Here is a 13,200-nt window from a genome sequence, read left to right as displayed (position 1 = left end):
CGATATATCGGCGACAGGCTCATATCGGCCGATAATATCGGCAAAACGATATATCGGTCGGGCTCTAGTAAGTACATAGTTAGGGACACTTAATACTTATTTTATTGAGTGGTTGATACTGATTACAAAATTCTGTTGCACAATATGCACTTCCACATGGTTAATTGAACTCAAGATGGCAAGCCTGTCACAGTTAAGCCGAGCATACACTATACAGGTTGGGAGACTAGGGTAGTCTTGAGCCCTTGCATACGTTACGAGTCGGTTAACCTGATAATAGTGTCAAAGCATTTGGTAAACAGCACAACTGTATGCATTTGTGTGTGTGTGTGTGTGTGTGTGTGTGTTGCACATGCTGTTGCTGGTAGCCTATGTGATGTGGTTGTGTATGATTTGGGAATTGGAGAGACTATGCGTTGCTCAGGCTGACTCCCAAAATATTTTCAACATTTTAAAAATGATTGGGAACTCGAGAGGTGCTTGTAAGGTGCTTGGCTTGGCTCATAATGTCTCTCACACAATGCGAGCTGCGACCATTAACGATTGACACGATTTCTCCCAGCGGGGAGAAAAAAATAAAAAATCAAGACAAGCTGTACGCCAGGCATAAGTCTGTGAAGTAAAATTGTTTCAAAGCATTATGGCTTGAAGGTTTAATGTTCCTCTGTGGGTGAACTGAACTTGTTTCATGAATTGTACACTATTTTGGACACATTGTGTCCAAACATGGAGTTGAAAACAATCCTGAAAAGGTTTGTGCCCTCAAAATGTTGCCCAGAACATCTGAAGGAACTTTAATCCCTTCTAGTATTTTCTGGCTATTACCGTAGCTTTGTAAAGGACTAAAGCCTTCAGACGTTCTTACTGTTGAAACTTGCAGATCATTATGTAGCTTACCTACATCCAAGAAAGTCTTTTTCCAAATCATGGTCTCCTGCCTACTTATGCCATAAGGTATTAATGAATGAATGAATGCCTTTTATTGTCATTATACACACGTACAATGAAATTAGAATAGCTTCCATTCAACATAATTTACATATATCACATAGTAAACATACAACAAAACACTAAATAGTTTAATTGCACTAAGATTTACAATCAACATAAGAAAATAAAGAGTTATATTGCACAGTAAGAGTGTATTGCACTAAGTCTTGCATTCGAAGTGGGGGGAAAAGTGTATTACACTAAGACTGACATTTAGATTGAAGAATATATATGAGGTTTGTATATTATCTTAAACGGTTCTCAACCCTGGCTCTTGAGGTACTCTTTCCTGCCTTTGCATGGATAGTTACTTTTCTAACTTTATTTTGTGGGCCCATTCTATTTTTTGTTTTCAGACATTCAAAGCTTGAATATATTTGTATGTTTCAACAAACATACTAATTTTTTTTTAATTTGCACTACATTGTCTTGTGGATCATCTCATTGATCATGATCATCATCAGTTCATTGATCATTTCATGCCTTGTAGAGCCTAGTTCTCGATGTCTCGAAGTCTATTGTAAATCTTTAAAGCACTTACATATGTCATGTTTTACAGATGTAACAGCCACCTTCTCCTAATGTGCCTGCATGATATTAGGAGGGTGTTTATTATTTTCTGTTAAAGATATTCTGTATCCTGTCGTTGCATTTTTTAAACTCTCAGTGTCCTTCCTTCTCAGTGGCTTTGTTTGAATATTTCTGTCTGTTTTGTCCTGTCCAATTCAGCCCAAGTGAAGCTGAAAGAAGCAGAGGCCAGTAAAGCAGAAGCAAAGTTCTTAAAAATGAAAGCATGGTCCAAATCTCGGATCAGGCAGCTCGAGGAGGAACTCAAAAAAGTTCAGGTAAGAATGTATATTATTTTTCGCATTAGATTTGCACAGATGAATATCCAGCTAAATGAAAATAACTGCTTTCTGTTTTTGACTTCAGTCTGGAGTATGTCTCGATATGTCCCCTGATGTCACATCCCTACATAGTCGCATTACTGAATTGCAAGAGGAGAGGGAGGAAATGCTCAGCAAACTGGAGCTGTATGAAGATATAAAGGCAAAAAATGGTATGAAGAAGTGAAGCCAGTTAGTTTAAAGTGTCATTTATTTGCATTAGAGATGGAAATTTTAGTTATTTTCACAATTTAGTTTTGTCTATTCAAGCACTCGACAGATGCAGTAATTCATGTCTGGAGATGATATTTCTCAATATTTACTTTTAATGACCCTAAACAATTAAAATATATTGGTAAGAAGGAAACACTAACTTGATTAAGGTATTTAACTTTATTATTATTTCAGCTTATTATGGAAAATGGGTTTATTTTACCATGCAAAAATGCATGGGTTTATTTTACTGTGCAAAAAAAAAATATATATATATATATACAGTGGGTACGGAAAGTATTAATGGCAGAGGATCCCCAAATCCAGGTGTGAAAAACTTGTTGCATCTTTCCCAAAAAGACTCATGGCTGTATTAGATCAAAAGGGTGCTTCTACTAAATACTGAGCAAAGGGTCTGAATACTTAGGACCATGTGATATTTCAGTTTTTCTTTTTTAATAAATCTGCGAAAATGTCAACGATTCTGTGTTTTTCTGTCAATATGGGGTGCTGTGTGTACATTAATGAGGAAAAAAAATTAACTTAAATGATTTTAGCAAATGGCTGCCAAAGAGCAAAGAGTGAAAAATTTAAGGGGGTCTGAATACTTTCCGTACCCACTGTATATATATATTTTATTATTATTTAATTATTTGGCCAAAAAAAAAAAAAGAGTACAGCTTATTATGGATTTATTTTATTTTCTGGGTTTAGTTTACTATGCAAAAAAAAGCATAATAATTAACAAATTGTTGGTTGTCCCTTGTTTTTGATTACAGTAGTCTTTCTCCAGGGCAGTGCTCAATAAGTTATGCACATTACTTACTTACTTTATATATTTATTTATTGTATGGCACAGTATGTCATGTTTCATTGCAGTATTACAAATGAAACAATTGAGCACATACGTTAGTTTTACACTCCAAGCACAACTATGCAAAATGCTTACAAAATCCTTAATAATATAATGTTTGAATAAAGGGCTAAGATGTCCATTTTCCTGGGCCAGACATTATTTTTGGCCACTACTGTATTCTGTCAGGGATATTGTAATTGACCAACAATTGATAATACAGGTATAATATAGTAATTTAAAAAAAAAAAAAATTATTGATTAACTTTTTTTTTTTTTAAATATATTTTTATTTATCTGTTTTTAGCATCTCCCATATTCATTCATTATAGACCCTGTAACAAAAAGTACAAAAATCTTAATGGTCAACTGAAAGAAATGCTCAGAAATTGTGTCTCTCTGCCCTTCTGGCAAATAATTTTCAAAATGTGGCTGTCTTGACTACAGTTGCGTATTAGGGTATACCAGTTCTACGGTAGTATTGCAACGCCCAAGTTTCAAAACACCAGCAGTTCCACAGTATTTTTCAGGGGTAGTACAGTGATGCACAGTACCTTTAAATTGAAGATACCAAAACAACAGTTTTTTCAAGAACCAGGACCCGGAGGCAAGGGATTTCTTTAAGAGTGTTGCAACAAATGTCTTCACCGTCACCCTTACCTATGATTTTATACTAAGCATTTCGCTATGCTTTCTAGCAAAATACGGCAATGGAGAAGCGGTTGCTATAGTTGACATCTTCCACAATAAATATAAATAATGAATCACTGACTTAAACAAGTTTATCATTTACTAAATTATACAGCTATACTAAAATTAAAGGGGACAAAAAACACAGAGTTTCTGCCAATCTCATGTTAATCTTGAGTACCTATAGAGTAGTATTGCATCCTTCATATCTCCGAAGAGTCTTTAGTTTTATCAGATTTATAAAAGAAAGATACAGCTGTACCGCTACTCTCTGAAAACAGTCGAGCTCCTGGAGGCGTGGCGCGATCGTCTTAAAGCTGTGACATTGACATAAATAATTCCCTTAAAGCTAAATAAAGCACATTTCTATTTGAAGTCTAAATTTGGTTGATTTGAGATGGAATTACCCAAAATTGAAAGTAATGCTTCTTTTTGACACATTTTTGTGAAGTTTTTGTGTATAGAATTTTTTAATTCAGTGAGAAGTCGTGTCATTCATTGATTAATGTTTTGATGATTACTTTTGATGATCATTACTTTCACTTCCAAGCACCGGAGTATGCAGGTACTTGTGCCCATCCCTAAATTGCATGTTGTCTTGTGTCAAGATTTTCTTAAAACATTGATAGATGAACTGCAGAAGCAACTTATGGAATATAAGGAACAGCAGAGGAAGATGCAGGCCGACCTGGAGCAGGTGACCAAGAGAGCAGCATCACAGGCAATGATATATTTATTTGTTTTGCTTTTTTGACTTAATTATAAAAGAAATATACCACACGAGTTTGTGCATTAAAGTGATTACCACAGGGAAGGGGTGTTCATTAGAATTTAAACTTTGGTTAAACCACTGTAATGGACATCTGATTGTGTCTTGTTGCTTTTATTTATATAGCAGAAAATAACATTATCTCCTTGGGTCTCTCCTTGGAAAAGCTTTATTTTTTATTTTTATTTTTTTTTATTTAATGTTCATGTCAAATGTTGTGGTCAAAATGGCACTTTAAAAGTTAACAGTAGTATTTAACTAGCCCTGCTGATATGATATGAAATGGGTTGTATTGTGAATACAGTATATGTATATTTCTGTTAACAGGTGAGTGAAACAGGCAGCATAGATGATGTTCAGGTGATGGAGTGGCAAGAAATGATTACCATGGTGACTGAGGCAGAAAGGGTTCGAGATCAGGGTTACGAGAAGAACGTCATGGCCTTCAGAATGAGCCATATCGAGGAGGAGAGAGAGGGTGAGGATGCATATGCTATACGTTCACAAATTATTTAAAAAATGTATAGATTCTACCTAAAAGTATCAACAGCTGTTTGGTAGACAAAGCATGACTATCAACTGTAACTTAAATAGAAGTGCATGTCTATACAGTCCAGTGTTGCAGGGTATACTGGTGCTAGCTATCTTAATATTATGGTACTTTAAACCATAAAGTGTTGTCTTAAAGAGCGTTGCATTAGAGGTTGTTCACTAGAGGTGTGAGTCTTCACTGGCTTCACGATTCGTTTTGATTACAATTCATTGGGTATTGATTCGATTACAACGTGATTCTTGATAAATGATGATGCGGCTTGTCCTCCATTTTTTTAATAAATACATACTAGGGGTTAAGTAACTTAAATTTAAAATTTAAGATTAATTAAATTTAAGATTTGAATCAAACAAGTATTTTAATGTGAGTTCATTTAACCACTCACATGCAGCCATGCACAGCTGTATACCCCTGAGTGCTCTTTATAGTGTACACATACAAAACATACACAAGCATTTGAAAGCGACCGTCTGTTTGCAGGGTTCAACATTAATGCTTGTTCACTCGTTCAGGTTTTAAATGGATGTGTACATAGCAGTGGTGGACAATAACAAAGTATTTTTATCTGAGTATTTTTATTTTGACAAATTTTTACTTTTACTTCACTACATTCCAAAGCATAATATCGTACATTTTACTCCACTACATTTCTTAAAAACATGTCGTTCCTCGTTATTTTAAACTGGAGAAATAACCACCCGCTCCTAGATGAGATAGTAGTGTCCGATTTGTGATTGAACTCATTCTTTTCAATGAACCTGTTAAATTGGTTGATCTGGTCAGAGCGAGTCTCCAGTTAACAATTACGTGAGTTCGCAAGTCTGACTCAAAATGAGCCAAGCCCGGGAGATCTTCGGAGCTTGAGTGCACGTGTGACTGATGGCACAAAAAGTACTGTTTTGAAATGCTTGAATGAGGACGTGTCCACATTTGTGTATCACTGTCTCAACGGTGTGTTTTATTTATTTATTTATTTTTCTAGGTAAAAACGAGACAACATTAAAATAACACAAATTATTTTTCAAATGAGTTTCAAACTAGTATGTTTGCATAGCATTCATAGTTTGCATAACTCTTCATATACAGTATCTCACACACCCCTCACATTTTTGTAAATATTTTATTATATCTTTTCATGTGACAACACTGAAGAAATGACACTTTGCTACAATGTAAAGTAGTGAGTGTACAGCTTGTATAACAGTGTAAATTTGCTGTCCCCTCAAAATAACTCAACACAAAGCCATTAATGTCTAAACCGCTGGCCACAAAAGTGAGTACACCCCTAAGTGAAAATGTCCAAATTGGGCCCAATTAGCCATTTTCTCTCCCCGGTGTCATGTGACTCATTAGTGTTACAAGGTCTCAGGTGTGAATGGGGAGCAGGTGTGTTAAATTTGGTGTTATCGCTCTCACTCTCTCTGTTGAAATGTGAGGGAAGTACTCACTTCTGTGAGATACTGTATATATATATATATATATATATATATTAGGGGTGTAACGATACACGTATTCGTATTGAACCATTCGGTACGAGGCTTTTGGTTCGGTACGCATTACAAACTGAATGATTCGTTGGAGTAATTCTGTTATATTTGGAAAATAAAAGAGCTTAAAGTGTGTGAAATATAATGTACTCCAGGTTGTGATGGTGAGGTAGTTCGTTATAGTTTCCTTTTATTCGCTTTTAAATGGCTTGTAAATGCCTGTGCGCATTTTACTTTCACTTTCAAATTAGCGTCAATTCGGCGTCAATTGATTAAATGCCAAACTCGCATTAAACATAGAATGTTTATTAACAAAACAAATACAAATACACCATGCTATAGGCCTAATATAACAAAACAAATAACTTACACAAAGTTTAAATATAAAACACTGAAAATCAGCAAACACGGTGGAACCAAATAAATAAGAAACAAATGTTAAAAAAGCTTCCAAAATCATCTTAGATAAACGGCAAAGGTCAAAAGGCCTTCCAAAGTCTAAGATATTTTTTAAGATCATACTTTATGATGTTAGTTTTAATAAATAAAAAAAATTATAAAAATCAAGGAAATTTCTCTGGCATTTCTTTGTTTTTGCTGTATCGAACCATGATACCGCTGTGTCGTATCAAACCGAACCATGAATTTTGTGAACCGTTACACCCCTAATATATATATATGTTTCGATAGTGTATGTCTAGCTCCACCCCCCCTCCCCCAGGGATTTTGAGCAGGATTATATAAAATATATAATATAAAATTAAATATAAAAGTATATTTGTTAAAATCACAAAATAAACAGTCATCGATCAGTACTTTTTAATACTTAAGTACGCTAAAAATCAAATACTTTTGTACTTTTACTTGAGTAATATTGAAAAGGAGTACTTGATTTGTATACTTTGTCCACCACTGGTACATGGAACAACATTTAAAAACAGTGAACATGAAATACAAGAATATTCTACCTGGACAGCCCCTTATTGCTTGTTATAAGCAAGCCAGACTTTTGAGCACCTCAGTGGCCATGATTTCATATACATTTTACACATACCCATGAGTTCATATAGCCTACATTTTTACTGTGTTTTCTCTAGTTGTCTGTTTTTTGGCTCTCTTTATTACCTTGGATACATGAAATGTGCTTATTCTTTATTTTTTCTCAGGTTCTGTTGTCCTTGCTATGAATTGTGAAAGAGGTTAATCACTTTTGAAAAAAAAAATACTGAGATATTTGGGTTTCTTATGCCTGTTTCACACTGGATGTGTAAGCAGAGTTGAAGCAACACAGAAGCAGCACATATGCAGAGCGGAAGCGGCACTGCCATGCCTTTTCAGTGAACAGTGTGAATGCTCTAATCTGTTAACATGGGTGCTGGAAATATATGTGCCACTTATGCCTCTAGTGTGAAACGAGCCTTACTTTCAAAATGTTTGTTTTGTTTTTTGATTACATTTGTTTTGTAACACTTCTCTCCCACCTATTGGCCCTGAGATCCTCCTCCTCCCCATCTCCGCCTCTGCTCCTGCTCTGCATGATGGGTGCAGCCACTGAGAACAGTTTCCCATCAGTTTTGTGCATGCAGGTTTCATCGCCTCCATTGTTTGCTCCAGTCTGTGCTGCCAGTAGTTTTCTGGAACTCTTCATCCTCTCCTAAGGAAACTCTGGCAGCACAGACGAGGCTAACTCATGGGGTCCTGTCCTTCATCTGTCGCTTTATCCTCCTTTTTCTGCCTTTTTCACCTCCTCTTCCAAATCACTGGCCAAGTCACTGCTATAAAACAGACCTTTATCAACTGTCTAGGACCTAGGTGGTGTTTTTTATTTATTTATTTTTTTTATGTCCAACATTATCACACCTACGAATTGTAAAGTTCACATTTTCACCCACTTAAATTCTGTAATCATTTACTCACCCTCATGTCATTCTGAAACTATATGACGTTCATTGTATTTCTGGAACGTAAAAGATATTTAAAAAAAATGTCTGAGCCCTTACTGTTATATACAGTGGGTACGGAAAGTATTCAGACCCCCTTAAATTTTTCACTCTTTGTTATATTGCAGCCATTTGCTAAAATCATTTAAGTTAATTTTTTTTCCTCATTAATGTACACACAGCACCCCATATTGACAGAAAAACACAGAATTGTTGACATTTTTGCAGATTTATTAAAAAAGAAAAACTGAAATATCACATGGTCCTAAGTATTCAGACCCTTTGCTGTGACACTCATATATTTAACTCAGGTGCTGTCCATTTCTTCTGATCATCCTTGAGACTGCAATATAACAAAGAGTGAAAAATTTAAGGGGGTCTGAATACTTTCCGTACCCACTGTATATATATATACATACCTAATGTATGACTCCTATGTTTCATTGCATATTGTCTTAATTTTGATTACAATTCATCCATCAAAACTTCTTTCTCTCTGCCATCACTGATGTAATCGGCCGGATTTCCAAGTTTCTATTTGGCGTAAACAACTTGAAAGCATGGATCCATCCTGCCTTGTATCAATAGTTCAGGCTGCTGCTGGTGGTGTAATGGTCTGGAGGATATTTTCTTGGCATCCTTTGGGCCCCTTAGTACCAACTGAGTATCATTTAAATGCCACAGCCTACCTGAGTATTGTTGCTGACCATATCCATCCCTTTATGACCTCAGTTTACCCATTTTGTGATGGCTACTTGGTTGCCCACTGAAGCTAAGCAGGGCTGAGCCTGGTCAGTACCTGGATAGGAGACCTCCTGAGAAAACTAGGTTGCTGCTGGAAGAGGTGTTAGTGAGGCCATCAGGGGGTGCTCACCCTGCAGTCTGTGTGGGTCCTAACGGCCCAGTATAGTGATGGGGACACTATACTGTAAAAAGCACTGTCCTTCGGATGAGACGTTAAACCGAGGTCCTGACTCTCTGTGGTCATTAAAAATCCCTGGATGTCCTTCGAAAAAGAGTAGGGGTATAACCCCGGCATCCTGGCCAAATTTGCCCATTGGCCTCTGACCATCATGGCCTCCTAATCATCCCCATACACTGATTGGCTTTATTACTCCGTCTCCTCTTCACCAATAAGCTAGTGTGTGGTGGGCGTTCTGGCGCACTATTGCTGCCGTCGCATCATCCAGGTGGATGCTGCACACTGGTGGTGGTTGAGGAGATTCCCCCGCTTTCATGTAAAGCGCTTTGAGTACCCAGAAAATCGCTATATAAATGTAACAAATTATTATTATTATTATTATTACTTCCAGCAGGATAATGCGCAATGTCACAAAACTCTAATAATCTCAAACTGGCTTCTTGAACATGACTATGAGTTCACTATACTCAAATGGCTCAAATGGGCTCCAAAGTCAATAGATCTCAATCCAATAGAGCACTTTTGGGAAGTGGTGGATCTGGAGATTCGCATCATGGATGTACTGCATCATGCTATCATGTCAATTTGGACCAAAATCTCTGAGGAATGTTTCCAGCACTTTGCTGACTCTATGCCATGAAGAATTAAGACAGTTCTGAAGACAAAAAGGGGATCCAACCCGGTACTAGCATGGTGTACCTAATAGTGGCCTGTGAGGGTAGCCTGTGAGTTGTTTTTGTAGCTTGGCAGCACCTTAACCCCGTCGGTGGGTTTTTTCATTTTCTGTTTCATGGTAAGAAAAACAGAATGGGGTCGATCGTGCTAGTGAAGATGATGAAGTATAATGCATTGGAACAGTGACGATAATGAAGAGCCTATAATGAAGTCTCGCTCTAAATAATGGATAAAGACCGATTTCTTACTGAATCATTATTATAGTCATATACCTCTTTGTTCAGGGATGAATATCGATGTCCCACTTTCACTTCCATGCTATAGTTGATTGAAAGACACTTCAGGTGGTATTACCCACTTATTGCTGAGACCAAGGTGAATTGTTATAATTTCTTAAAATAATTCACAAAAACCTGTTTTTTATGGCTTGCGTATTTTAGTCTTCTGGTCCACAGTCATGCTGTTGTTTTGGAAGCCAAATTTGCAATGTGTGCTGCTTACTGCTCCTTTCTGTCCCTTTTCCACTCTCTAATCTGCACTAGCTTTACCTGGCTGTTTCTCCTCAACCTTGATTTTGTACTCTGCCCTCCATTGCCCTAAACATATTTGATCCATTCCCTTTGTCTTGTGGCACAAAACTGATTGAGGATGACTGGTTGTTTCCTGGCTGCTCCGATCCAGCATTAGCCAATCGGCAACAGGAAGTGGAGGAGGAGTTGGCCCAGGCCCGTGGACTCTGCCCACAGAAAAGCAGGAAGCCCAAATATTTCACCCCACGCAGCCTGCAGGTATGAACTAAAGACTCTAGGTAAAATGCATACAGATGAGTGACAAATTAAAGAAAACATTTCTTAGTAAGGTGTTAGGTCACCATGTGTGTTTTGATAATGGTTGTCTAACATGCAAGTTCAGAAGCTCCTTTTAATTGGCTTATATATGGTGACTGTGAAGGCTATAGCATATGTTTCACATCATTTTCATGCTCATCAAACTGTCCCCCCCCCCCATTTTACTTTAATTTGTCACCAAACTGTATTTAGTCCCTTTACCTTTTTTCCTGTGTTGCAAAGTTGAATTAAAAGAATAGTTTAGTCAGAAATCCTTTCTTTTTAATAGGACGTTTTCAGTCCATTTTGGTCAACATTACTCTAAAACGGCCCCATTGTCTAGTGGAGTTCCACAAGGATCCATTCTTGGCCCAGTCTTGTTTTCATTATATATGTTACCCGTAGGTTCTATATTTCATAAGCATGGAGTATCTTTTCATTGTTACGCAGATGACACTCAGGTGTATCTACCTTTGCAGAAACAGGATAAAAGCTCTTTTGAGTCACTTTTGAGTTGTTTACATGAAGTTAAATCTTGGATGTCACAAAATTATCTGAATTTGAATGAAAGCAAAACTGAAATAATCTGGTTCGGGGCTCCTGACACCCAATACTCTTTTGACTTGGGCAATTTAGCTCCCTTCTGTAAATCTGTGGTGAAGAACCTTGGTGTCTGTCCAATTTGATAGTTCTTTGAAATTTGATAAACAGATAAACTCCGTGGTCAAATGTTGTTTCTTCTGTTTTAGATCAATAGCAAAGGTTAAACCGTTTCTGTCCTCCAGTGATTTTGAAAGGATTATTCATGCTTTTATTTCTGTAAGACTGGATTACTGTAACTCACTGTATGTGGGTATTAGCCAAGTATTGATAAATCGTCTTCAATTGGTTCAAAATGCGGCTTCTAGGCTTTTAACAGGTACTCGTAAAAAACAGCATGTAACACCGATTTTAACGTCACTTCAGTGGTTGCCAGTGCAGTACAGAATTGATTTTAAACTATTGATTGTTGTATATAAAGCATTGCATAATTTGGCCCCACCATATTTAGTGGATCTCCTTCGTATATACAAATCATTCCAAGGACTAGACTGAAACTGAGTGGTGACCGGGCATTTGCAGTAGCAGCTCCGAAGCGCTGGAATAAGCTACCTCTACATCTCAGACTGGCTCCGTCATTAGGTTATTTTAAACGAAAATTGAAAGTGCATTTACTTGAATTAGTGTTTGGTTCTGCAGACTAATTAGCAAGAGGCTTTTTTTTTTACAACATTTGTTGTTGTTGGTCATTGTTTGTCTGAAAGTTAATACTGTGTAATTTTTATTTAGAGATTGTACAGTACATTGGTCAACGTTACGTTGTTTTAATTGTGCTTTATAAAAAAGAAAAAAGAAAAAAAGAAATGAAAGTCAAAATCATTTACTCACCCTCATATCATTTCAGACTATGACTTTTTTTCCTTCAAACACAAAGTAAATGGTTTGAAGAATATTAATGCTGGTTTCTTCCATATTCAGTAATATTAGCATATAATGATAAGGTTGTGAAAAGTTAACTTAAAATCAGAATAAAAGTGGTAAATAAAAATAAATATTAACTTGTGTGAATTTAATTTCTTTTGACGCCATATGATTTAAGTCAGTCACTGAAACCCTTTGCCCTCAGTCGCCAGTTTCAAATCTCACTAATGCATGCATTACATTCAAACATGGTGTGTGAAGATGCACTGTGTAAGGGCTGTCAGTGTAGTCAAAGGCTATTACTTTTACATGTTTTGTAAGTGATATTGAATTTGAAGTTTGAAGATGTGGAAAAATGCAAAAAGGCCATGCAGGTTTGGAAGGACATGAGGGTGAGTAAATATATATACAGTGGGTACGGAAAGTATTCAGACCCCCTTAAATTTTTCACTCTTTGTTATATTGCAGCCATTTGCTAAAATAATTTAAGTTAATTTTTTTTCCTCATTAATGTACACACAACACCCCATATTGACAGAAAAACACAGAATCGTTGACATTTTTGCAGATTTATTAAAAAAGAAAAACTGAAATATCACATGGTCTAAGTATTCAGACCCTTTGCTCAGTATTTAGTAGAAGCACCCTTTTGATCTAATACAGCCATGAGTCTTTTTGGGAAAGATGCAACAAGTTTTTCACACCTGGATTTGGGGATCCTCTGTCATTCCTCCTTGCAGATCCTCTCCAGTTCTGTCAGGTTGGATGGTAAACGTTGGTGGACAGCCATTTTTAGGTCTCTCCAGAGATGCTCAATTGGGTTTAAGTCAGGGCTCTGGCTGGGCCATTCAAGAACAGTCACAGAGTTGTTGTGAAGCCACTCCTTCGTTATTTTAGCTGTGTGATTAGGGTCATTGTCTTGTTGGAAGGTAA

At 36.7% G+C, this 13,200-nt stretch overlaps 1 protein-coding gene across 1 annotated transcript in view; it reads left to right on the top strand.

Moving 5' to 3' along the window:
* LOC107667970 (golgin subfamily A member 4) overlaps positions 1-13,200 on the top strand; it is a 33,937-nt gene that overhangs the window by 5,010 nt on the left and 15,727 nt on the right. Inside the window, exons 5-9 of the mRNA XM_016459704.1 lie at positions 1,720-1,835; positions 1,924-2,050; positions 4,242-4,354; positions 4,730-4,880; positions 10,661-10,767. Coding sequence (XP_016315190.1) covers positions 1,720-1,835; positions 1,924-2,050; positions 4,242-4,354; positions 4,730-4,880; positions 10,661-10,767 — 614 coding nt within the window. The remainder of the gene's footprint in view (positions 1-1,719; positions 1,836-1,923; positions 2,051-4,241; positions 4,355-4,729; positions 4,881-10,660; positions 10,768-13,200) is intronic.

Source organism: Sinocyclocheilus anshuiensis, unplaced genomic scaffold (genome assembly GCF_001515605.1).
Source record: "Sinocyclocheilus anshuiensis isolate Anshui unplaced genomic scaffold, SAMN03320099.WGS_v1.1 scaffold3256, whole genome shotgun sequence".
Lineage (NCBI taxonomy): Eukaryota > Metazoa > Chordata > Actinopteri > Cypriniformes > Cyprinidae > Sinocyclocheilus > Sinocyclocheilus anshuiensis.
Note: the sequence above shows the minus strand (reverse complement) of the source record. Positions and strands in the feature narration are given on the sequence as shown.